The sequence below is a fragment of the Anneissia japonica genome, unplaced genomic scaffold (assembly GCF_011630105.1).
Source record: "Anneissia japonica isolate Jap-2015-1 unplaced genomic scaffold, ASM1163010v1 scaffold284975_len822289_cov185, whole genome shotgun sequence".
In the NCBI taxonomy this organism is placed as follows: domain Eukaryota; kingdom Metazoa; phylum Echinodermata; class Crinoidea; order Comatulida; family Comatulidae; genus Anneissia; species Anneissia japonica.
The window spans coordinates 181,266-203,721 of record NW_022699685.1 but is presented as its reverse complement, the minus strand read 5'-3'; the positions used below and the strand labels follow the sequence as shown (position 1 = coordinate 203,721).

The 22,456-nt window shown below is 35.1% G+C and overlaps 1 protein-coding gene across 2 annotated transcripts; it reads left to right on the top strand.

Moving 5' to 3' along the window:
- Nucleotides 1–2,321: 2,321 nt before the first annotated feature.
- Nucleotides 2,322–22,086, top strand: LOC117103050 (glutamate--cysteine ligase catalytic subunit-like). Of its 2 annotated transcripts, none has more exons than XM_033243521.1 (16): nt 2,322–2,437; nt 5,034–5,190; nt 5,833–5,942; nt 10,394–10,513; nt 11,128–11,199; nt 12,306–12,422; nt 12,931–12,989; nt 14,376–14,590; nt 15,054–15,170; nt 15,944–16,082; nt 17,057–17,169; nt 17,945–18,037; nt 18,375–18,479; nt 19,124–19,205; nt 20,222–20,428; nt 21,295–22,086. In XM_033243521.1, the coding sequence occupies exons 2-16, from the start codon at nt 5,041–5,043 to the stop codon at nt 21,582–21,584; spliced, it is 1,989 nt and encodes a 662-aa protein (XP_033099412.1). In that variant the 5' UTR covers nt 2,322–2,437; nt 5,034–5,040; the 3' UTR covers nt 21,585–22,086. The 2 variants fall into 2 exon arrangements, with proteins under 2 accessions (XP_033099412.1, XP_033099411.1); XM_033243520.1 differs by having other exon boundaries at nt 2,391–2,527.
- The last annotated feature ends 370 nt before the right edge of the window (nt 22,087–22,456 follow it).

Here is a 22,456-nt window from a genome sequence, read left to right as displayed (position 1 = left end):
TTTTGCGTAAAACTAAAATTCATGCCAATATTTTTCCATGATTTATAATAATTGGAGTAATGCAAATGCATATTTTCTAAAAAAAAGTCATTTTTAGTGAAATTTTGCCGGGAATGGGGCTTTAACTTCAACGTATAGTACCCAACGTGCAACGCGATAACTCCGCCCCTTTGTAAACATCGAAATACGCATGCGCAAACCCGTAACTAACGCGCTTGTCGAGCACGTAAAATCCTGAATTTAACGTAATTAATTGTCCCTTGTTAATGTCAAAAAATCATAATAACATTTGATGCGTTCTGGGCTATCATTTTTTTCTTTTTCTTTCTTTTTTTTCGTTTCTTTTTTCCTTTTTTTAACCTCCCAAAAGGGGGATGGGGGAGGCGGGGCCGGGCCGTCCCTGGTGACAAGATTCAAAATGTTATAAAACCCTCTCGGTTAACTTTCCACAGCCATCGAGTGTTGATTGAGGCATGCTTGATTACAAAATAATAATTTAGGTCTAACTATGTGGATCGGCAACTTACTACTTCGCTGTTTCTGAACTCTTTGCGACGTAATGCAATATAATGAACATTATTCTGTTTTTTCCCGCACTGATAGGCCTATATTAATTTAGTAGGGCCTGGGCCTAGACCTGCTCTGATGACTATTTTTCTGATGCTGGGAGACCCCACCAAGCATCCCCTCATAGTCTCCAGCTCTCCATAAACATGTTAAAGACAAAAATATCAAGCTCAAACCACCTCCACCCATTATCAACTTATTTTGCGACAGTGGCGTTGGTACAGGCAGTGGACCCTGCCTGTGCAAAGCACTGGGTCCCGGGCAATAGGCATAGGCCTACATCTAAAAATATAACTTTTAAAATTACTTAAATTTTCCCCTCAGTAAGGTTTTAGAGGCCATAATTATAGACTATATAGACCTATGCATTCCAATTTCCTATTACGTGCCATCAAACAAGTAGGATGACTTTCAAAAAAGATTGAAAATTTGTTTATAGAAAACCGATTTTGTGTAGGCCTAGTGTTAACACACACATTGCCATTATTTCACACTGTTCGACCGAATATCATTTAGCGTGCCGGCCATATTTTTTCGGAGGTCATGTTACTTTAAGAATCATAACTCCTTAACGGAGGGTCGCATCGACATTTTTATTCTTTAAAATGTTCGCAAAGGATATATCTAAGTACTGTATGAGTTACAAAAAAAATAAAATTTGTTTAGCCTGTCAAAACTTAATTGAAATAATAGCAACACGCACTATACAAAATCGGTTTTCTATATTATATTTGATAAATATAAATATATTATTTGATAGGCTAAAAAAATTTTCAATTTTTTTTTTTTTACATACGGTATGTAGATACGTATATCCTTTGCGAACATTTTAATGAAAAAAAATATGTTGACACGACCTCCCGTTAAGGATATATGATTTTTTGAGTAACATGACCTCCGAAAATATGGCCGAAACGCTATGTTATTTCTGTCGGTTACGCTTTCGCGCGTGAAAAAGGCGAAACGATAAAAATATATGACTTTGACTATATGCCTATTTGAAATAAGGTTTTTGAATAGGCCTACTGTACTCTATAAATAAATAATTATGCTCGTTACAATGCCGTATCTGTTTTAAACAATTTCAGAATGAAGCATTAAATTTAGAGCTCGAGATCCCACCAAGGCTCTGTCTCTGGGTCCGATCAGGTGCCTTTAGTAGGGCCGGCCCGGAAATTATGCACTGGGGCACGTCACCACCTCCTCGTACGCTGCTGTTTTTGCGAGCTAGGTCACCTCCCTCACTTAAATTTTAATCATTGAGGCCCTACCAGCACCTTCACTCCCCACCCTCCCTTCCCTTGGCCTATAGTCAGCAGGCCCGTAGCCAGGTTCTTCCAAGGGGGGGGGGGGGAGGGGGTTTCTGGGCGTGACGTCCACAGTCGAAGCCCCGGTGGGGTCCGCGAAACCCCCAAAGCAAGAGGACTTTTGTGCTTTATGTGTCTAAATAATGCTATAAAAGCGGATATGTTTAAAAATGTCTGTGTCTGGGTGGGTCTGCAGTGCATTTTGGAGGACGTATTTGGGAAATTTAAAGAGGGGGTTCGCCAGAAATGAGGGGGTTTACTAGAAAAGGGGGGTTTTCCCAAATCATAAAAATCCCCCTGGATACGGGCCTGCTTCTCCGTCCCCATTTGACGTCCAGGAGTCCAGGTACGCCACGACTGGCCGGAGGATTTGCTGGTCGCACTCATGCACTATTGTGCAAAAAACGAAGTCGACGATTGGCACCGCCCACTTTGTGTGTACGCTAAAAAAAACCCAGGTCATCAAGTCCTTGATCAAATTGCACCGCCCACCTCCCCACTGATTGACTGCTGGTGGTCGTGAACGTGATGACTAAGCAATAAGCAAGCCTTTGATATGTACAGTAAGTTAGCATCGAGTGTAGTAGAAAGTTAAGTCAATGTGCTTACAGAATTATTGTCGCTAAGAACCTGTTAATTGCATAAAATATAAGGTATTTTGCTTTATAAAAATGTATGATTTATAAGCTAGGGACTACTGCTGTAGGCCTAGGCCTAGAGGCCTATCCGTGGGCGGCAGGCCTAGGCTAGGCGTACTATTTAGTAGGCCTCCTAGGCCATGCATGGATGCCTAGTACTAGGCCTAGCCTAGCAGTAGTAGGTAGCAGCAGCAGCCGCTAGACGTCCTTCTAGCTGAGCTAGGCCAAAATGCAATGTTCTTTTTTGAAAACAGGTCAACTTGGGCCCAGTCAGATACTGCCCCACACATCAACTTGGGCCCCAGTTAGCAGAGGCGATCTAAGGGCCCCATGTCCCTTCCCCCCCCCCCAAAAAAAAGAATAAAATGGGGAAAAACAGAAAGGAATAGTAGAGGGATTCGGCAATGTTTGTTTACAGCCGATCTTGTGACTTAGCTTGGGTATACATGAAAAACATTACAGTGCGATAGTATAGGAAAAGATAATGTAATGGTTGTGAAAACAACCACCCACTGTTAAATTATGTTGAGAAATAAATGGCTCGGAAAGGCTATACGATTGTTCAAAATAGTGTTTATTACTTATCCCAGCATTTTCGAAGGATTGTATGCTTTGAAATTTAAGTGATCCCTCATAAACCTTAGCTAGCCCTAACATCACAGCGTAGTTTGTGGGTCATAACTAAACCATGCCGTAGATGTGCGGGGGCCTAGGCCTAACATTTGTTGAAAAATCTCAATGTTTGCGGCCAGTATTATTTACAGCATTAGAAAACCATTAAGGCAAAATTCTCATGTTTTATTTCCAATCAATTTGTTATAGTTTACTAGAATTATAATAATCTTTACAGCAATAAACAACGGACAGCCGTGATAGCAATCTCCATGTAAAACACTGCTGTGTCAGTGGATTGTTTATATCCAACACCCACGTAAAGCCATGTGACGCCCATCGCCGAATCCCTCTACTTGCAAAGAGGGAGCATCATACTGTAGGCCAACTCCAAAACAAGCTAAATTTTGATTTAAATTTATGTCTATTACAGCAGGGCAGTAAAAGCCGCTAAAATCCAAATAATTGAATAATAATATTAATTGTGTAAAGTGCTTTTGTAAACATCATGGAAGTGTTTTTTCTCCTCTTTAAGAAAACACTTTTTTATAAAATTGAAAATGGCCTTGCTTAGAAAATCACTGTCCACAGAAATTTAATCAGTGTGCGTCCTCAATGCTAGACAACATTCAGGGTATGACTTTGCATGATGATATGCAAAATTTTGTATGCAAAATTGTCCCAGTATTTTAAAAACTGCATAGAGTTCTGCATTGGAAACTCAGTCTAGTGTAGTAGAAGCAGGAGTAGAAACACACCAAAATATATCTTGTAACATTTTCTATGAACTTTGTAATAGTAGGCCTATATTTCAAACTCCAGAAAAAAAACTGAACTTACCAGAAACCTCACTTTATACATATTTTTCAAGATATATTCAATAATAACTTTGTGTACTAGGAAAAAAAAAACATGACTCACATTCGGGCACATAGAAAAAATTATTAGGTTATCACTCCCACCTGTGTCAAAAATTTAGGAAATATTGATGTGGGAATAATTTTTTTTCCGCATTATTTATTTAACAGCATAAAAAAAAAACAAATGCTCACAAAATATAAAGAGATTGGCTCCAAATTCTGCAGACTTCAAACTCTTCCAATTTATTAGACGAGACATTGGTTGCCATAAAGTTGAATGCCAAGCCTATTCTTCAAATTCTTATTGTTTACTGTCACTAAAACAGCTAGTTAACTGTGGCTCAAAATAGACAAAACCGTGGTAAGTCTCTAAAGAGACCCACGCAGTGTACTGATTGGATCGTTAATTCACAGCGTGAAGACTCGCGTGTTCCACAGCTAAATTAGACAACACTGCAGTTTGTCCCTAAAGAGACCCACCCAGTGGGCTGAAAACGTCTATAGACAAAAAAAACCTCAGGCCCTCTTCAATTTTTTTTTTTTAAAGAGTGATATTCTAATAATTTTTTCTATGTGCCCTATGTGCCCTTACTTCACTAACAACATGGACTTTCATACTGTTAAGTTGACATAAGATAGTATAATACACATACTCCAAGTATCGAAATGCACGCCATCCTGTCGGGATTCAATATTTTGACATTTATTATGTCATCATCAGGAATGTTGACACATGTGTAAACAAGATTTCAATTATCTATTATTTAAATTATTTGTGATTGCATCAGACTTGATGGAAATAGAAGATGGCGATAACTATGCACTAAACCATGTATACCTTGTTCAAATCGATTGAGCTGTTCTCTAGTTTTACTACTGTGTACTCTCTTCCAGAAAAGAATAGCCTTAGCAACAATATCCAAGGGGTGGGGCTTAGCGTAAATGTGCACTCACCACCGACCTTGCAGATGACTTGCCTTTTATAAGTGTAGTCGCTTAATTAAAATGTGAATTGGCTGACTGTTCATTAACACACAACTCTGTTACAGGTTGATAATGGGACTGCTGTCTGAAGGATCCCCTCTTACATGGGAAGAAACTAAAAAATATGCCGACCATGTAAGAAACCATGGAGTTCAGCAGTTCATCAACCTATATGAGAGGCTAAAGGATCGCAAAGGTGATGTGCTCAAATGGGGCGATGAGGTAAATTATGCTCACTGTACTGAAAATGCTTGCAATATATAATTCATTATCACCACTGTTTGATGATATTCAGATAATGGACTAATAGTTTCAGAATCCAGGATGTTTCTGCTGATGTGGTGGAAAGCTGCATTTGAGGAACTAGTGCCGGGGAATGGTGTGAGAAGGGCATTCCCTTCTCAATATTTGTCGTCCATGAGGTGTATTGCCTGGAAATTTCGAAGTTTTAACCATTTTCATCTCTGAATCATATTAAACAATTTCATGTTTGATCTATTTTTTCATTTTTGCTAGCTGGGATGGGTGGAGGAAGTTGGGGATGGGACAAGTACCCCTTGCATCCACCAATTTGAGTCTACTGTGCTTTAGGCTACTAGTAACTGCAGTTCAATGTACTAAACTCCATCCACACCCTCTTTTTGTTAGTAATATGCTCAACCTTTATATTTTAATTTTTAAACAAACCCTTAAAAAACAAAAGAATGTTAATTTTTCTGTTTAATGTTTGTGTAATGCTATTCTTACAAACTAGTTAATGTCAGTTTGAGCTACTACCATTTACTACTGGTAGTACCATACTTGTTTTTATTTATTTATTCAACATCTACACTGACAATTAAATACAATATGTTTTGAAAACAGATTGAGTATATGCTGGTACGTCTGAACGATGAAGCACAAACAGCTCAATTGAGTTTGAAGGGACCTGAACTGCTGAAGATTCTACAACAACAAGAGCATACAAATCCATCGTATGTAAAATGTTTCTTGTTACAGCGTTAATGTAAATCTGAAAAATTACACTGATGGTCAACAACACTTATTGGAAGTGTCATATTGGAATTTCTCACTTGTTTTAATACCGGGGAGTTGTTTTACTCATCTCCTGGAGTACCAATTATGCATTTCTAACAATAAATGCCAACATTTTCACAATCAGAAAGTACAGTAGATGCATACTGTACATACTGATAAAATTTCAACTGCTGTACACAGTAGTATCTAGGGAGATAAGTGTGCAAGCTCACCAAAATTATCTAAATTTTTTGTAAACATAAAGCATCTGTCAACGGGTTTATAGATTATAATTTAAAATAGGGTATTTTATAAGCATAAATTTAATTTATTTTTAGTTTTCGTTACTAGGATATATACACATTAAACATGTTCTTAGTAGGATTGACAGGATATTTATTGATTTTACTTCCTCACCCCCCCCCCCCCCCCCCTCCAGACTGGATTGCAAGGCGAACTCTCCAATGGTGCTAAAAGATCAATGGAGTACAAATGAATTCAATTACAGTATAAAAGTCTATTCAAACTTATAGTATTGATTTTCATTCAGAACAGCAATGCAATAATAGTAATAATAAGATTTATTAAGCGCACATCTCCACTAAAGTGCTCAAGGCGCTTACAACGATAGGCCTTGTACACCTATGGGATTTTTGATTAAAATTAGCAAGGTCAGTACTTTGATGTGTTTTGAAAGGTCTGACAAAACAAGTACAATGCCACATCAATTAGTATTATTACATTACAATTGAAAACCAAATCCTAAGGCCCTGGTAAAATATCTATAAAATCCATATATTGGCTTACTGTATTTCCATTGGCCAGGGCCTGACATATAATGTCACGTGACAGAACAAAGATTATAGAACAAAGTATGATATTAAATCAATATTAGTCAAAAATGCACTCGTGTAAATGTAGTAGCAGTAATGCTTAACGGCATAAGTAGTACTAATATAGTTCTAACAATTTGTTATTTTACTATACCTGTACTAGATTTATGTTTTAGTCAATAGTCTTTTAATAGCAAAATATTTTCTTTTTCAATGGCAATGTTCCATTTCTTAGTCCCTGTGTAAAAGGTAGGGGTTAGCCATGACTTGCATATTTTCAAGGCTTTTTGGTGTGTAAGAAATGAATCAACACATTTTTTTCTGTTCAGCTGCCATAGAGAAAGAGAGCAGTAATAGCTCAGTTTTATGTTTTAGTCAATAGGCTTTTAATAGCAAGATATTTTCTTTTTCGATGATTGACTTATTAGTGATTGATTGACTGGTTTTTGGCAATGTTCCATTGTTAGTCGCTGTGTAAAAGGTAGGTGGGATGATAGCCATGACTTGCATATTTTCAAGGCTTTTTGCTCACTGGTGTGTGAGAAGTGAATCAACACATTTTTTTCTGTGCAGCTGCCATAGAGAGAGAGCAGTTAGCTCAGTTGGTTAAACCAAAGGACTTATAACTGTTACCAGGATAGGAAGCTGGCTGGTTTAAGCCGTCTAACTTGAATTAGCCTTATGTGTGGTATTGTTATGCTAATGAGCCAGATAAGTACAATCTGCACATGCTCAGAAAAACCAAACTTTCCTTTGCCACACTGCAGCCCGCACTGCGTATCGGCTAGGCGTACAGCTAGGCCTGCCAAGGATTACAGTACTGTAAAACAAAAAAAGGGCGAATTAAAATAAAAAATTGGCGTTTGTGAGCAATACATTTTAATTTCATATAAGTAAGTAGTAAGTATATGAATAATTTTAATGCACTAGTTAGTTGATAACTTCATTCTAATTTGTTTTGGGTCTTTGTTTTGCATTTTTATAAGCGGTCAGACATGACCTAGGCTAGCCTATGTGATGTTCATTGTAATACTACAAAACAAAATCACATCAATTTAAAATCAAATTTGTGAACATACTTGCCTTATATCTTAACTAGCAGGTGATTTTATTGGTAGATTAGTTTGTTTTTAAATGTGTAAGTATGATTGACTTGCATGCCAAGTGAAATTAGTACCCTTATTTTGCTTTGTTTCCGTACCGTAATTCCCCAAGCCGATACGCAGTGCGGGCCGCAATGTGGCTAAGGAAAGTTTTGTTTTTCTGACCATGCACATTAGCATATAACAATACCACACATAAAGGCTAATTCCAGTTAGACGGCTTAAACCAGCCAGCTTCCTATCCTGGTAACAGTTATAAGTCCTTGGTTAAACTGGTGGTAGCCACTGTGTGTGCGCTGAACCGTGGAGATCTCATCAGTACAATTCTCATCGCTACTCTCCTTTTATTTCAACTGGAGGGCAAGTTATGAAAACGCACCATTTTTGGGATGAGACATTTAAACCATTGGTTCTGTGTGCAATGTGTCCCATGTGCACATTAAAGAACATAGTACCTCTTTCGAAAAGAGTAGGGGATTGTCTCCTGGTGTACTGCCCAGTCATCACTAGAAGGACCCCACTGGAAATAAGTCTTCTTCAGACTTTTCTGGGTTATCCTTGGTTTTTACACCCATCCATAGGTTATAAAATCCTTGATTTGAACAACTCAGTATTGTCATCTGTCTCTATACAGTACATACGTATGTGCGACATCATACAGACGTACTGTACATACACATAAAGTATGCATTAAATCCAGATTTGTTTTATCAATGACATAAAAAACATACATGAAATTTGTTTTCCAGATTTTAACACACATAAAATTTAATAAAATAACATAAGATCTATTAAAAACATATAAAAAATATATATAAAAAAGATTGGTTGTTTTCCAATGTTTTCCAACAATATAGAAATAAATTATGAATCAAAATAAATTTTAAGATCATCAATTTATTTGTTACTCAGATATTTCCTGGGCCGAGGACAACACACAAAGAAACACAACTTGAAATATTAATTTTATATTTTAATTAAAAACGACCAAAGACACAATACTATTATAAAATAAAACAGAACAATTTGAAAACCATCATACAGTATGATGTCCAAAATTCTAAAAATGTTTAACCTTGTTTTGGATTAAGTCAGCTTTACATAAATTACTGTATAGATGGATTGTCTATGCACTGTGGAGAGATACATTACTGATATTAAAGTGCAATACCAGTATGGCAGCAAATAGGAGAATTGTTATTCCATATTAGATGACAAAGTAAATTCCAGTACTACTCTAGTTTACATGCAGATGCATCTTCTCACCAATCATGGTTTTCATATTAATCAATATTCTTATTGCCGACTCAGTATTTCTTAATATTTTTGCTATTTGTTTGGTATAAAGGATAATAAGCACTAATTGTTATTCTCACAGATGACCCAAAAACCCACTGCAGCAGCTTCACACTACCTAGTTTACATATCACTTATCGTCTGTCATGTTTACGAATCTACTGATTTGTCAGTATCAGTTTACGATTTAAGTATTGTGACAACAAATTATAGTATTCCTGAAAAGTATGACCCCAACCAAACGTTAATACATAATTTATTGATTTTATTTTGTAAAACCCAAAAGCAAAAAATAACAATTATGAACAATAAAAAAAAAAGGGGAAAAAACAGTAAACCCAACAACTTATACAGTACCTATACCTAAACCAGTCACTCATCACAACAATCGATTTTTAGTTAATACGGGTTTAAACAGTAAAGTGAAAGCTATAAAGTGGTAAAAGAATCATTTAAATCTGACATATTATTATGATGTATTATCATCAAATGGGGAAAATAACAGCATAGCATGATATATATATAATGGTTAGTTTAGTGTAATAAAATAGACATAAAAAATGTTGACGTTCCTTCATGTTTTGGCCATTATCTCTGAAACAGGATTTGAGACGAGTGACTGGTTTGGCTTGTCTTTGCCACAAATATTGATCTAAATTTTGTATACTAAAGTTTGTAATTTAATGTCCATAAATAATTGATGTTTAATATATGTAGAGTTACTTTTTCCTGTAATGATGTTTTTGTGTTGTGTTGATGTTTTTTTTTCTTAAAACCTGTAGTGTTCAAAAAGCAATTTTCTAATGTATTTTATTGTGTATTTTTGACAAGTAAATGCTGTGGATAGCAGCACATTCATCATCACCACCACTAATTTTGAAAACATACTGTAGAGCACAGAGGCTTCTTGCATATTTCTTTAACCGTTAATTGTACAGGTATTTGATTTTGAGTTTAATATATGTTTTACCATGATGATGGATATATCCCTTTTATTGACAATATAAATAGGAAAAATAAAAGAAAAGTGTGAAACACATGTTGTATAGTCTACAATGAAGTCCAAAGTTAAGAAAATCAGATATTTGATTGAAAGAATTTCAACGAAAAAGGCAAAAATCTTCACCCACTTTAATACCTGTACTGAATGTAATTAAAAATTTTATTTTGAACTAGAAATCACCCTACAACATGGCGTCCGGAATACGCCAATTACATGGTAGAAGGAACACCTGGAAAGCCATATGGTGGAACTTTAGCACATTTCAACATTGTAGAGGCTAACATGAGATTACGGTAACAAAGTCTTTCTTTTTATTGTTATATGGTATTATTGATAACATGCTTTGTTCTAACTCAAGGTCAAAAGCAGTGTTTGTGTTTATGTGTATTTTGTCAGATTTGAAGAGATTTTCTTTCACAGTTTCGAATGTGCATGTCTGAAGAAGCAGGTCGCACTAGGATATGCCCGACGGGGAGTCCGATGCTCCCGATGAGGGGTGGGGGGAGAGGCGCGATGTCCCCGACGAAAAAAAGTGGACATGGTCAGGTATCGTTCTAAATCTCTCAAAAGTGTCCTCGGGGGCGAATCTCTCAAACATATGACAATTTAGGGGTTTCAAAAGCTTATTTAATCAATTATAGAGTATGTAGAAATCACATTATATTTCTCCCCGACAAATCATGGTTTTTCTCCCCAACGGTGGGGGCCAGCTCTCCCTGACAGGGGCCCTGTGCCACCCCTTCCCCCCCCACACTTCTAATAAAAGTATTACAGGTTTAAGTTCGAGTGTGTACTAATAACTGACTTAAATTACTAATTAAATATTTTTATATTTTGTATTTTATTTTCTCTGTTCAGGATGTTACTATTACTAAATATCTTGACCTTGTTTTTTTTTCATCTACAGACGTGAAGAGGTACGGAAACTGATAAATGAGCAGATGGGCGAGGCACCACTTAGCTTGACAGCATATCCTAGGTCAGTTGTAATTCATTTCACAGATTATCATCATGAATTTGCATTACAGGAAATATGAACAGGTGTTTACTATTGTAAAAGGGTAAAGAAAGGGTAAAGTTATGAAATTTTTACGTGACTCACAGCATTGACAAACTTGTTCAACAACTTTTAAGGGTCACATCGTACCTGTACTGGTAGGAGCTTTTTCTTGTACATCTGTCCATAATAACAGGGGTTGACGCTGCAAGTTATGGGTTATTCTCCTACCTTTACATCTAGATCAACCTGTACTCCACTTAAAAGGTACTCTGGGGGTGTTAAATTTAAAGTGCACACAAGCAAATGGGGCCTAGCTACTCAAACCAGGAGTAAGGAATGGGATTCAAACATGAGCCCATAACTGAGGCTACTGATATAGTGGCCCATTCTTACTGTTCAACCATTCAACTAACTCAGGCCTTCAGCCTCAGTCAGATCTGATGAGAGCCAGTATTTCAACGTAGATAGTCTGTCATAGTCTCACATTAACGCCAAAGACTAAAATCTTCGTCTTTGGTAACCCATAGTTTGAGTGCCAAAGACAAGAGATTTCCATCTTTAGTGTTTTCTTTTTGTGTATAATCAAATAGAAATCATCCACCCAGCACACATGTAGTGAATAAGCTTCCTTTCAAAGGCCGTTATCTCAGCTTTTTGTACTTTTTGAGATTAATTTGCGAAAAGTAACCATATTTACTATAAATTTTTATACATGTTACAATAATCATTGAATAAAAAGAATGGTAAAGTCCCTGATTGTTCTTTCTTTTGGTGTAATTATAACACATCTGTTTTGCATTAGGTACCTGCTGAAAACTCTGGTTTTGTGTGTGATCCCCGTAAAAAAACATCTGGTGCTCAAATATATATGGAGTATTGAAAATTGTCATTTTTTCCTAATCAGAACATCCCTTAGAAATAAAGGATCATTCATTATGGTTCCCCCCACCCCCACATAAGAATACATGGCATAAGAACGTCTTATGCCATATATGGTAATCTCACTCAACATACTACCTGTTTATTAATCATAAATTGGCAATGAGTTTTACACAGTTTTTGTTTCTATATTCATCTAATTTTAGACTTGGTTGTCCAAAATTCACACATCCAACTTATGAGCCGAATCCAACTGATACCGGCGCATCAAAGTCAATCTTTATTCCTGATGAAGTGATTTTTAGTGCTCATCCAAGATACAGGTAAATGACTTGATTACATTTTAGTCTAGGATTTCATTATTTTTTTTATTGTGAATGCATTATTATTTGAGTGGAGTTGAAGATGCTTTGACTTCAATTTCAAGGGTCATACTGAGTTTAATTCCTGTCAATGTTGCAGGATTTTTCCAACGAACAAAACAACTCTACTAGTCTCTAAATATCATATTGAGGTTTAGTTTGTGTAAAGCATCATGTGTATATGTTTGTTGTGTGAAAGTTAACATCAACTACAAGTAGGACAGTTATATAATTCACTATTAGCAATCCTTGACGGACGCATATGAGTATTTTGCCTAAAGAAATAAATCAAAATAAAAATCTAGATTTATAACTATGATACAGGACAGCTGATCTATTGTAATTTCATGACTTTAGCTGTCCCAGAGCTGAATTATATTTATAATTTTTTTATATCATTTTTGTATGTATTTTGATGGTCATATAAACAAATGACATGAATGCAATTATAATAATTCCTCATTTTCAGGACACTGACAAGGAACATTCGGAAAAGGAGAGGAGAAAAAGTTTGCATTAATATTCCAAGTATGCTTAATTGTATATATTTTCAATTTTTTATCTTATTTAGACTTTATGGTGGCTTTACTTTAGGCCTTGTAGAATCTATTTATGAGGTATATAAAACAAATATTGACTGCTCTAGATGTATTAATATTTGTATATTAATAGCCCAACAGTTTATTTTTTTTTGAATTTTTTTTCCCCCAAAATGCCTCTGAGACATTCATGTTGCCTCCGACCACTGGTCATGCGGTCACACACTTTTTCCAGCACTGATTATTATTATAAATTGTTTAAAGTAAAAATTGATTATTATTATAAGCCTGAACCCCTCTTAAATGCATTTTTTTTTAGTTACTGTACTCTCCATTTTCTTTTAGATTAATATGATGAGTTAATTTATAGAATTCTACGAAATTGGCTTTTGCTATAAAGAGATATACATTCTTGAACCTACAGCTTTTTTTTACTCATATTTATCATATTGAATTGTTTGAAATGATAAGCTCTAGAAAATGACTTAATTCTGTGAAAATGACTTGTGCTAAAAGTGAAGGAAAAAACATTCAATAAATTATAATTCTGAAGCCTACACCCCTGTAAAATGCATTTTAAAAATATTTTTCAATTTCTTTTAGATTGAATTGTATGAAAATTTAAGCTGTAGAAAATCACATAATTCTATGAAAATGAATTTTGCTATAGAAAGGAAAAGTAATTTATATTACATTCAAATTTCAAGGCTTCAGATTTTTTAAATGCTTCTGTTTTTAACTTGCTAGTACAGGTATATTGTTTTATTGAATTTATTAGAGTTATGCTTTAGAAAATTGTTTCATTCTATTAAAATCACTTTGGGTGGAAAGATAATAGACAATTTCCATTACATTAGAATTCTAAAGCCCACAGCCTTTTTTTCTAACTTAATCCTACCAATTTTTGTGTTTTTTATTGTGTGAAAGCCATGGGAAAGTTTGTATTCTGTGTATTTGTGTTGTAAGAAATATAATTCCTCTTAAGTTTTTAATATTATTTAAAAAATACTTTGAAATAATTCTGAAGTAAAAATGCAGATTTGAAGAAAATAGATACAATCTTTATCAATATTTTTATTAGCATTTTTTTACTTGAAATAATGCTAAAAATGCATATTTTATGAAAAACTAAAGTGTTTCTTCTCATTGTTGTTCTATATTCCTAATTAGGTGATATTCCATCCTCTATTTATTAGAGGTTAGGAGGCAGCCAACATGCATACAGTTTATAATACCTGTTTGTTTCTTGTAAATGTTCATTTTTTAGTGTTTTCATACTAATTACAGTACTTGCTTTGGCTTTGTTGGAAAATTCCCACCAGATCACCCAAAATTAATGTTCATAATGGTAGCATTTATTTCTCATGTTGTTCAGTTTTTAAGGACATAAAGACTCCATCACCTTTCATTGAGAAGTTCCTGAATGATGCAGATGGTGAGTCCGCCAGAGCTGCCATGGCAGACCACATCTACATGGACGCCATGGCCTTTGGAATGGGAAACTCTTGCATACAAATGACATTCCAGGCATGCTGTATCGAAGAGGCTAGAAGCTTATATGACCAACTGAATCCTTTCTGTCCAGTAATGGTAAGAGAAAAATATATTTGCCATTGGAACTGATCCAATATCAACTACTTGGAGAATGTGGTGCTTAAAGGCAAATTGTGGCCAGTGGCAAAATCAGCCCATTCTTCTTGACTTTTTTTCTAAGCTGTATTATACAAACAATGGGTGCTACAGTGTCTGTGGGCCAACCTACTGGGCTACTACAGTATTTTAGTTACTACTGTACTGTGTGCTTAGCCCGAATGCGGGCTCCACAGGCATTAGTACAGCCCATGTTGCACCTTAGAAGCAACATCATGTTTTGTCTAAAATCTTGACTGTGCGTAAGCTGGACTCACCAGGTGAAGGATGTGGAATGCTTGTGGGCAAATTCTAGACTAAAAAGAAGGCTGCCTGTAATTAGTGCTGTACCACTAAGAGAAGCATTCCAACATGATGTTTAATTATTTGTGAAAGTGAACAAATATTTTTCTTTATTTACCAGTTAGCATTGAGTGCGGCCTCTCCATTTTACCGTGGGTATGTATCGGATATTGATTGCCGGTGGTACGTTATCTCATCTTCGGTAGATGATAGGACAGAAGAAGAAAGGGGACTCAAGGTACTGTATATATTATTTTTGTGCACCCGTACCGAATTATGAACAATCCTAATAATAATATTGATCGTAAAAATCACAATTAAAACACTAGAGGCAAAAATAATCTTAAACCTCCATTTCGTAGACTACAGTGTACTAGAGACAGTGCTCCTATTTCAGGTCCTCATATTTGGAACAACGTCAGTAATGATATGAAAGCTGAGGCTTCAGTAGCATGTTTAAAAATTTACTAAATAATTTCATAGTTCACCGATTGCTACAATTTTTTTTATTTTTCTCTTCTCTCTGATAAATTGATTTATTCTTATTTTATTTTATTTTATTTTATTTATTTATTGTATGTGCTTGTGTGTGTGTTGTTGAGTCTGTTTTTTTTTAATTCTTATATATATATATGTTGACATTTATTCATTCAACTTATAACAGTTATTGATTCATGATTTATTATTTTTCACTATTCATTTTATATATTTTATTCATGTCTTATCTGTTTATTTGATTGATTGTTGATCGATTGATGAATAAATAAATTTGAATTTTGAAGTATTATGCAATACCTTGTGAAAAAAAAAATGTACCCTAATAATAAAATCCCAGAAAGTATATATTGGCTTAACATCATGACTTGGGCCTAATAATGAAACTTTCTTTTTATCCTGTATTGAGTCTCAAACCTTGCTGTTGGATGTGAACATTTTATTATATTTAAACACAAGCAACATATGGTCACCATTGACAACATAATTATATCTTTTCATTTTATTTCATTTTAGAAACTAAAAGAAAATAAATTTCGGATTCACAAATCCAGGTATGACTCAATCGATAGCTACCTCTCAGAATCAAGTGACCGATACAATGACATAGATTTAGTCATTGATGAAGATATTTGTAAGCGACTGCAAGATGCAGGTGCGTTAATCTTTGGCAAAGAAGAATATTAGTTTAATTATTTTATCCTTCTCAATTAAAAATGTAATACCCATTTGTTTGGATACAACAATTTTGATTGGAGGTGTGCGTTGTACATCATATGCTAAATATTTGCAGTAAATTACAAAGAAATTACAGTAGAAACAATGTGCTGTACATACTATAATTCCAGTATTTACATTTGTAGCAAATAATGCGTAAGAATCCCCCAACAGGAAGACCCAGCTGTGGCATATGCAGTGGGAGAATAATCACTGTAAATGGATTAGTCTAAATCCCTGGTATTAACCCCTGGCCCGCGGGCCAACTCTGGCCTGCCAAAGATTTTGATCTAGCCCGCACCTCATTGCTAAAAATAAATCATTTTCCGGCCAATTTTTTGAACAAATTTTCTGTAGAAACACCACCTAGGCACCCCTACTTAGCATTGTTTACAAGAGCGTGGGTTTTTCTGAGTGTAGCTCACTATATCTAGTAGCATAGGGTATTGACATGGGGAGGGAGAGATTAATGGATTAAGTGGGCTCTGATATGATGCAATCTCTAACCATTTGTGGCACCAGCAGGCATACATGCTGGGGCATGTACAGTATTTTGTTGAAAACACTGCTTTGAAAACTAATTTTTGAAATGTGCCATTGCCAAGAATCTAGAGTTACTTATGTTAAAAATTTGCTCACCTCATTTTTGTCCCCCATCTGTGAAAGTTCTTCCCTGGCCCCTTCTATTCGCTATAAAAAAATAATTGGGGCTGACATAGAAAAAAATGATACGTAATTTATGGTCTCCATAGATTGGATGGCCACTGGTCTCAACAGATTGGATGGCCCCCAGCTTAAAAAGTTTGAATACCCGGGGTCTAGATAGTTAGGATGAAAATTATGAATAGAAAATTGTTTGTATATGGGCGATCAGGGTAATAATGAGGATGATGTGTGTTTTCTATATTGCAGGTATTGATCGACTGCTGGCCAGGCATGTGTCTCATTTGTTCATCAGGGACCCTGTCTCCTTATTCTCTGAACTTATTAATCAAGATGACTCACAAGATTCAGATCATTTTGAGGTTCAATAATATTATTTTTATTTGTATATGAGATATTGATATCTTATTTCTTGATCCAAGAAATATCATCTTTCCAATTACTAGTTATTTAGTAATTGATCAATCAATCATTCAGTCAGTCAGTCAGTCGGATGCTAAGTTAAACTTCATTATTAGGTCTCTATTCCATACAAATTTCAAGCTACTGAGACTTAAAGATAAGGATCTTTTGATTGCACGACATAGTAGGATATAGAATGTACTGACATCACTAAGAAGTCATCTGCACATGCCAGAATGTCTGGATTTTAATAATAATAATTAAAGATGGATTTATATAGCACAAATAAACGAGGTCTCTATGAGCTCGACAAGGTAAGAAGACACAATTTGGCCGAATCTGCTTTGTTAAAAGAACATAGGACTGTCAGGCATGAACAAATTTGTTCTAGCATCGCGTTGTCGTGCAAATCGAAAGCCTCCTAATTAACTCCGGATTTGGGATACAAAGAAGGAATGCGGGTCATATAAACGTGGAATATCATCCCTACCCCATTACGCATAGCTCTATTACAATGAGGGTCTGCATGTCACTAGGACCCTACTGTGGTAATTCCCCACCCTCATGATGCACAGTTTGGTTAGGTTTTTAGGACCCTAGTGAAGTAGCATCCCTCCCCCAAGATGCATATGGTAGTTATTGTAGTCAGAATCTGTCTTATTTATCTTTTTCAAATTTGTGTAGTTGCGTGATATATAATTATATCGTTGGCTTTTACTTTTGCCTCTGCCACAGAATATACAATCAACCAACTGGCAGACAATGCGCTTCAAACCACCACCGGTCAACTCCACAATAGGTTGGAGAGTTGAATTCAGACCAATGGAGGTATGTGCTATTTTTTACATTTTGCTGTGTATATTTGTTGTCAAAAAAACTACCCTAATTCCAAGTAAATCAATAAAATATTTAAAATTTTTTTGAGTCGGTCTTGAACTGGTTGAATCTGATTTTGGTGAGGTCACCTCATACATATGAAAATGATGCAAGGTATAAGAATTTCATCTGTAAACAATAAAGGAACACCTGACATCTGTCCACTGTACTAAGAAGTGGTAGAACTTGAATATGTGAATGCGAAGGAGAATGAAAGAACAGAAGAAAATATTAATGTATATTCAATTATTATGACACCATAGATAATAAAATAATATTTATTTCTTAGGTTCAATTGACAGACTTTGAAAATGCAGCTTATGTGGTCTTCATGGTACTAATAACAAGAGTCATTTTGAGTTTTGAACTCAACTTTTTGATTCCCATATCGAAGGTAAAGGATGCTGTATATTGTTACAATTTTCATACCCAATACTTTCCAAAACAAGTCACTTACCCACAAGATTGAGGTATATTTGCAATTATTGGCCCGAGTCAAAACCAGGATTTTTTTTACATGATTCAAAATAAATCCTCCCAAAACTTTATTAGTTCTTAATCCATAACTGAGCCCTGTCAGAGAACATATTCAATTCCTTCTATAAAATACAGTAACAACAGAAAAAACATTTTTTTTTAAAAGTAAACACAAAGTATTTAATTTAATTAAAATTGAAAAAAAAACAAGTAAGAAAGGAAGAAGGCAAATAACTTAGAAGAACAAATCTTGTGGTTGGACAGCCTGCCAGCCAGCCAGCCTCTATCTATTGACCAGATATCTTTTAGTTTCGCTGACACCTTTATTCTCACATCGACTTTCTAGTGATAATACTTTACATCCCAAATACAAATATGATAATAATAATAATAATAATAACTTCTATGTGCTTCACATCATAAGAATTATAAATAAGCAAAAATATTTAAAATAAAAATAAAGGTACAACAAAATGAAAATGCAGAATCTCTAAGGGTTCACCATTCGTCACTAACTTTTAACCCTTTAAACTGTACTTACAGCCTTACATTTTCTTGCAGGTTGATGCAAACCTTAATGAAGCACAGAAAAGAGATGCTGTTTTAAATGGCAAGTTCTACTTCAGAAAGGATGTCCGTACATGTAAGTCTTGTTCTGCTAACTTTAAACTCTGTACATTTATGGCTTTTTGTTCTGCTCACTTCTTATCATCAAAATTCATTTGGGTGTAATTAAGATCCATTTATGAATTTGCTCAAAATGGGAGAGGGGCACATTCCCTTTCCCCTCTTTGCCCCTCCACTGCAATTGGACAAACTTGCCAAGTACAGTACAATTATTTTATTTAAAATAATAATTAAAAGCTGCTATTATATTGAGCTCTGAACATGACATGTTTACCTCCAAAAGAACGTATTTCACATTAAAAAAAAAAAAGATATTGCTGTGGGTGGTAAGAGTTTAGGAACATAAGGATTGGGATTGGATAGACCTTTCCACTAAGCTCCACCCCTTGGATATTTTTGCTAAGACCCACTTAATGACTGTGTAAGACATATACGGAAGACACATGCATTTGTGGGAAAAAATGTTTTCATGTTAAGCCCTGTCCAGATTATCAAATTTTATTTGACAAAAACATGTGACATTCCTATATATGGTCATGATGACATCACATCATGACCATATATAGCCACATTATGACTATATATGGGCATACAACAGTTTCTTTGTCAGAAAATTTGATAGTGTAGACAAAGCTTAGACAAACACATATTCCTGTTCCTGTTGTGATTGGATCAGTTGTTTTAACTTAAAAGTTGTATTGACACCCTGAAAAATGTTAGGAATGTTTACATTTGGTTTATCAATTTTTATACCTCCTTGGTTTTATCCTGTGGAAATGCATTTTATTCCCATTTGTCTTTCTTCCCCTTGGATTGAAAATGGATGAAAATGACCAGGAATGAAATGTTGTAGTGTTGAGATAAATGTACTCAGGGTAGTTTGAACATTGTGAAATTGATAGAAAGAGATTTTGAAACACTTTAAAACAAAGACATGAACCTGGTCCACAACAGCTTTTGAAAATACATTATTCTAGGTACTGTATGTTGTGTACACATGTTGATGTTTGGATTTGTGATGCTTTCTTATAGGTCCAAAACATTGCAAAGGCAATGTTGATAATGAGTATGTGTTAATGGATATTAACACAATTATCAACGGCGGTCCAATAGAGGGCGGAGCGGACTTTCCTGGCATAATACCTCTCATCAACCAATACCTCCGCTCAGTCAACATTGATTTAGACACGCGATGCACCATTTTAACTTACCTCAACCTGATTTCAGATAGAGCTTCCGGTAAGTTACAGTAATTATACAATAAGATAAATCAGATTATTCATCTACCAATGATGTAGTCGCCACACAAACACAATCAAAACCTGAATTTACAATCACAAGTTAGATAAAATGTCTACTCATGGCAGTGGCGGATCAAGATATTCACAATAGAGGGGGCCCAAGAAGGGATTTTCACAGATATAGGGTTTAGACTACTGCAGCTGAAGTAAAAAAATGTATGATTATGGCACCTCTAGATTACCAGAAATGGCACTCTAAGACTTAAATTTGAATATTAGGGTGGGCGGGCCGGCTGCCTTCCCGCTCCCTTAAATCCGCCACTACATGGGAAGAGCAAAATTAATCTTAAAGAACAGCAAATCATATCCTACAGAATTTTTTGTTTTATTAGATTGAACTTGTATGATGTCCGTATGTTAATGATATTAATGGTTAAAAATAGCAACAGTTCGATTTATGTAGCGCTTTACACCAGAGTCTTAAAGCCATCGAAGCGTGAATTAGCTCATTTTAATAGTAACTTTATGCCCCCAGAAGAGTCTCCTTTGTGTCTGAACTACCTGGCAAACGGGTGCCAGCTGATGTCATCTGTCGACATAAGGGGCTGTATGGAGCAGTACAACGGTGTAATCCCTACTCGTCCAAGATGTACTGGGTTCTTGAAAGTGCACGTGTCAATTGTGTACACTAGGCATATGGTACCTAGTCCTTATCCAAGAAGACTTGTTCCACCTCCAAAACCATAGGAGAGTGTGCCGTTGCATCTTTGCATCTTTAATTTTATGGAGTCCTAATGTAGGTGTGAGTTTAACATACTTAACTTCCAATCCCTTCTGATCATGGATTATTTACTTTATTTCCAGGTAAATTGAAAACAACCGCAAGATGGATGCGAGATTACGTGCAACAGCATCCAGACTACAAACAAGACTCTGTTATCTCGGAAAAGATAAATTATGACCTTTTGACCTTATGCAATAAAATCACAAAAGGTGAACATCATCCTAAAGGTCTGATTCACACGCAGTCATCGCGTACAAAGGATGACCTTCCGTTATCGCTGAAGAAACAAGTCGACCAGGATGCTAACGTTATTCAGAAACATGAGGAAGAAATGAGGATAAAGAGTTGGCCAGAGCAAAACGGAGTCTAGTTTATTGATGACATCTGTAAAGAAGGCTATTCATCATGTCTATTTCTTTGTTTACAGTTTTGGCAATCTTCCAGTTTGGCTCCATCAGATACAATAGCTTGTAGTTTGGTGAAACTATCAACAAATTGTAGGTACAAATATAATTTGAGAAAAATCTGTTCTCCATATTAATAATATATTAAATAATAGTAATTACAAGTATTTTTATTAGAAATGTTGATACCAGTTTATGGAAACAGTTACTACAGTTTATCCTTTCATATATAATTTTTTTTTCTGTTTAGTTGCTGAATATATTCAATATATAAAGATATTTTCTTGAAAACCTTTGCATTCATTTCTGATAAAATTTCAGCTGAAGAAACTGTAGCCACAATTTTTGCTTCATTGACTTCGTGGTCATTAGTTAGTGGCAAGCAAAATTGGTTGTGTTAAAGCAAATATGGGAGAAATATTGTAGAAATTATGTATTGTATATTTGTACAAGGTAGTTGATAATATGGAAAATAGATGCCATAGAAAAAAAGATGCAAGAATTTATGAATTTACAGATCATAAAAGAAACTTGTTTCGATTCTGCTGAAAGTAGCAAGTATGAAACTGCTGCTAAAGAAGTTCTAATGTTGTAAGACATAGTCATCCTTGAGTTGGCAATTGGAGTGTAGAGTATAGTAAAATAAGATTTTAACATGAAAATATATACTTTCATTTTTATATCCTTTAGTCCTTATGGTTTAAATATGTGGCAAAGACAAGCCAAACCAGTCACTCATCGCAAAAATTAATTTTTAGTTATTAATACAGGGCTAATAATGAAAATATGAGCTATAAAATGTTAAAAGAATCATTTAAATCCGAAATTTCCTTATGAA